The sequence below is a fragment of the Diaphorina citri genome, unplaced genomic scaffold (genome assembly GCF_000475195.1).
Source record: "Diaphorina citri unplaced genomic scaffold, Diaci psyllid genome assembly version 1.1 scaffold6555, whole genome shotgun sequence".
In the NCBI taxonomy this organism is placed as follows: Eukaryota; Metazoa; Arthropoda; class Insecta; order Hemiptera; family Psyllidae; genus Diaphorina; species Diaphorina citri.
In genome coordinates this window covers 1-4,533 of record NW_007383931.1, presented here as the reverse complement: position 1 = coordinate 4,533, position 4,533 = coordinate 1, and the positions used below count along the sequence as shown (strand labels likewise).

At 38.8% G+C, this 4,533-nt stretch overlaps 1 protein-coding gene across 1 annotated transcript; it reads right to left on the bottom strand.

Annotated features, from left to right (window-relative positions):
• Nucleotides 1-1,431: 1,431 nt before the first annotated feature.
• LOC103522013 (SWI/SNF-related matrix-associated actin-dependent regulator of chromatin subfamily A containing DEAD/H box 1 homolog) lies at nucleotides 1,432-3,570 on the bottom strand. Its single transcript, XM_017448935.1, has 4 exons — nucleotides 3,441-3,570; nucleotides 2,755-2,892; nucleotides 1,872-2,171; nucleotides 1,432-1,482 (listed from the first exon to the last, which is right to left on the bottom strand). Exons 1-4 carry the CDS (start codon nucleotides 3,567-3,569, stop codon nucleotides 1,432-1,434), a joined length of 618 nt encoding a protein of 205 aa, XP_017304424.1. The 5' UTR covers nucleotide 3,570.
• Nucleotides 3,571-4,533: the final 963 nt, after the last annotated feature.

The window sequence follows — 4,533 nt, the reverse complement described above, 5'->3', positions numbered from 1 at the left end:
TTGGCTGCATGGTTTTTGAATGAAATTTCAGGTCCAGGATCACAGTCAATTTTATTGTTACTTTTAAACAGATCTGTATCTTATGGGTATTGCTTAGCTCAATTACCTATACAGCAATGATAATTTTTGTTAACCTAGTTCAGTAAAGAATGAACATGGTTCTAAGCCCAAATTGGTATAGATAAGTACTTCAGGGGGCAGCCAAAACTTTGAGGGTCCTGCTATGAAATAAACAAGCGGTAAATGGTTCGGGAACAATCATGGCTTCACCAACTCAAGAAAATTGGTAGTACCTAGATTACCTACCTGCTAAATATCTGAAGGTACCTACCTAGTGTGAAAAGGAAAAGATCTATTTTATTAATCCTTATCGCATGGTGAGATTTCTGTGGGGCAACTGGCAACTGCCTACCTCAAAAGAGAGAGAACACCATCTTCTTCGTTTAGTAGGTCTCTGATTTTGATAGTCAAGACCCTCCTTTACAACAGAGTAGATAGGAAGACAAAACAGGTTTCTGAACCACTCAAATTCGAAGGATCTTGGACCCTTTTCTCCCCTCTTTATCCAAAATCCTTTCATCATTGTCTATTACGATCAACAGGTAGGCAGTAGGAGTGTTTACAAGTTTCAAGCTAGACTTACCACATTTCGCACACGTTCTCATTGAAGATAGATAGAACACACTAGAAAAACACGAAACATTGAACTGGAAAATGAAAAAGACTAGGAAAGTCACTGAGAAAAGAAGAAACTTGATTTAAAATCGAGGAAAAAGAGTAAAAAATTACTTCGAGTTGAGATTCAACAAAAAAGAAAGAAAAAAATAAAAAATGTGCAGCTGTCCCTATCGGTGAACCAACTACTGCGCATGAGTTCTGCGCAGGATACACTTGTATTTTAAATGTTGCCAATCTAAATCTAGAACGAAATGATTTTTTCATCCAACAAAAATTGATCATTTTATCGATTTCCGTTGATTAATCGTTTGATTATGAACAAATATTTCAAATTTGATTAAACCTGTGTTTTTAATTCGTAACTAAACTGGCCAACGTTTGTTATTTGATTTTTAGAGCGAACTGTTTTTTTTTTGGCTATTTGTTGAGGGCGGACCTGTCAAGACGAAAGCAGCGGGAAATTTTTGAAAATCGCTCCGCTCTGTGCTAAGATCGAGCGGACCGAAAACCGAATTCGCAATAGGTTCATCCCTAAAGTTAAACAATGTTACGCGTGGTTAGTTTCTGAATCTTCTGGACAATGGGGAGCTGATGGCTTTTCACGGCTGTACTCAGGCTGGGTGAGGTTAATTTGAGGCGGTTGACTGATCCCTGCATGGAGGGTAAAACCTATGTCACCATCATGAGAAGACCTCAGTTGGTAAGCGACGCGACGCGTCTATTTTCGTCAGTCACTTACAATACAGTCGACCGTCAAAACCGGTTAATTGACTCATCCCTGGGTCTACAGGTTAGAGTATTTTCCTGAAGAAATAGAGAAAAATGTAAGAAATACACACGAGTTAGGTGGGTACATCGGATAGAATCTTCGAAAATTGGTTGCCAAAAAGTTAGAATTTTAGCCATATACCTATCGGTAAAAAAAAGTTTTATCCAGCCACACATTGCTGTCTCCCTCATGAAATTGATGACATTCATTATTCGCTAAGTTCTGCTTCTTCGTCTTCAGTGCTTTAACAATGCTCATGTTTTGACACCACTAGGAGTGTCTCAGTTCAAACTTTTAACTAAGGTGCACTGTGAGCTGTGCCACACAGTCGCACAGTTCTGTTCAGGAAAATAAAAGTCCTCCATGCATTCGAAGCCTTGCAAGGGTCTAAGAACTCTAAGAGTCCCAAGAACATGTCACTTACCTGGAAATAATATCGCAGACCCAGCGGATGATTGGCCATCTTCCTCAGCATCATAAACATGGACATGTGGGATATCTCGTTACTCCTGTTCGAACCTTCAGGATTAGCCGTCTTCTTGAAATCCTCCATAAGGCCCCGGTACTTTTCGGCCTGGGACGGAATCATGGGGACTTTGATAACTAGGGCAGTCTTCTTGGGCAATTCGGTGAGGACGTCTTTCTTCAGACGTCGCAACATGAACGGACTGATGATTCGCTTCGCTTGATCCACCTGCTCCACTTCGAACGTCGCTTGTTCTTTCTGTGAAAAGGAAATAAGGAACAGGAGAAAAATTAGTTCGAACTTTGGAATAGAAGGGAGCTGAACGACTGGGAGGAGTAAACACAACGTAGATGTCTCTGGAAGCTAGCACCGGCTTCACATATCCCTCATGCGCTATCGGAGTGAGTGAGAATATTCATTTTTGTTTTATTAAGCACGGGTCCACAAAGTGAGTTTAAACTCTGTTTAAGTTAAACAGTCTGATTGTGATTATCTGATTGGTTCATTTTTTAAAAATTCCAAATATCAGATTGCTTTATAAGAGAGTTCAACTTAAAACGAGTTTAAGTAAACTCTATTTGTGGACCCGGCCATAAGGGTTTAACGCCACTGTAGGTATAACTGATAAGGTTTTTCGTAATGTGGACGTGGACTTTACCATTCATTCAGCGACAAGTTACCCGCCTCTCCATCTTAACCTCACCCAACCCAGGAAAAGCCTGCAGTACGCGATTGCCTTAGAAATATTCTCAATTCAGGCATTTTTATTTTTAATGTGTGTTTTATTTAAAGGAGAATTGATGATTGAACTCCAATTCTTACACTAGATTTTCATACTTACATGGGACTTGCCAAAGATCATCTTGATGGTGTCCATCCTATTGAAAAACATATGGGGCATAACGAAGATAAGCAAGGACATAAGTTCCAGGAGGTTATTTTGTAGTGGAGTCCCCGTCAACAAGATCCTATGTGCAGCCTGAAACATGAGACAGGAGTATTACAAATTTCAATCAAAATTGCTCAAAGAATATACTTGTGAATGGATGAGAAAGGAGAAAAATAAATATTTAATCTATTTAATCTATAAAATAGGTTCTATTCTTCATAACACACTGGAGTCCTGAGGCCAGAACTTGGCCTGGTGCACTGCCGTGTGCCTGGATCATCTTTAATCCTGGAGATTGGTTGGCAGCTCTCTACTTTAATGCCTTCTCTATCACATCATTGTAGGTCTTCTTTCTTTGCCTTCAGAGGGCTTCAATATTTGGTTGATGTATGCCAATCTTTGTCTCTTCTTCTGCTTCCCCAGTTACCTTTTATTCTTCCTTCTATGACATGAACTAAAAATTAATGGCCTTATTAAGTGCCCAAACCATTTCCACCTCCTTTCTCCATACTTGTATTTTCTTTTTCACAAGTTCTAATTCAAAAGAATTGGTCATTTTTCCAGTCCATTTGCTTCTATTTATTCTTATGGTTTAGAAATGTCTAATTCTTAAAAAAAAAAAAAAAAAGTTGACTTACGTTGATGGTGATCAGGTTTTCGTAGCGCTGAGTCTTCATGTTCTTCAACATGTGTGCCTCATCGAACACGACATAGTGCATGGGTCTACTCCTGAACAGCTTCCTCTCCTCGTAGCAACTGGTCACCATACTGTACCTGTACAACAATCGAACCACCCAGTATGTATATTAGACAAAGGATTATATTTACATTGAAAGGGGGGGGGGGCTTTTTGAACGAAACTCCCCTGTGATGGAAGGGTAGAAAAGCTGTACTTTTCAAGTGGAAGTTTTGTTGAGTTATCCGTAAAAGAATACCGTGAGTCGGGTGAGCCCCCAAATCAATCTTGGATGTTAAAAAAAGTAAAAACTTCCAAGCTCCAAAAAACTGTTTAGGAATATTGGGCGCTACCCCGCCAGCTAGTTTAAACACAAGGAAATCAAGGCTAAACAAGTTCCGAAGGTCACTACACAAGAGTCAATTTGGCTCCAGTCCATGGTCCCCAGTGTAAATGGATTCCAGTCAAACAGAACCACCTAAATTTTGCTAACTTCACATTCGTTACAAAAAACATCGTTAACTCTACATACTGATTGAGTAAATGAAAGACTTGTAATACTGTGATACCCACGAAGTTGTGAAAAAGTTCTCTGCTTTACCACAAAGATTTTTTTTTTTTTCCTTTAAAGTGCTTTAACACTACATACAGTAGGTTGTTCGCGCTACCACAAAGATTCATGATCTGATTTTTTATTTTATTATTATTATTTTCGATATAATTATTTTAAGAACTGCTTATTTAAAACTTCAAGTAAAAAAAGAGAGAATTATGTTGAGAGAACATAGAGAGAACTGTAGCAACCAAGGTCTTAACATTATAAAATTGAAGATAGAAGGGCAAGATGGGAGGAAGCCAGTCATTCCAAGAACTGGCCTTATCTGTTTGGGATAAAGTTTGCACCCAGCAGGAATCGAACTTGAGATCTAGTGCTTACAAGGTAGGTGTACTAGCTAATAATTTGAGAACTTAATAGGATTTTAATGGATACATAGTAGAGAACTCTTCACAAACAGAGTACAGACCAAATTTTGTTTCTACAGCAGCCTAAAGAA

Coding starts and splice junctions, on each gene's coding strand:
- LOC103522013 (XM_017448935.1), bottom strand. CDS start 3,569: ATGGTGACCAGTTGCTACGAGGAGAGGAAGCTGTTCAGGAGTAGACCC. Junction 2,893..3,440: donor AAAACCTGATCACCATCAAC/GTAAGTCAACTT, acceptor CTCATGTTTCAG/GCTGCACATAGGATCTTGTT. Junction 1,483..1,871: donor GTCTGCGATATTATTTCCAG/GTAAGTGACATG, acceptor CTATTTCTTCAG/GAAAATACTCTAACCTGTAG.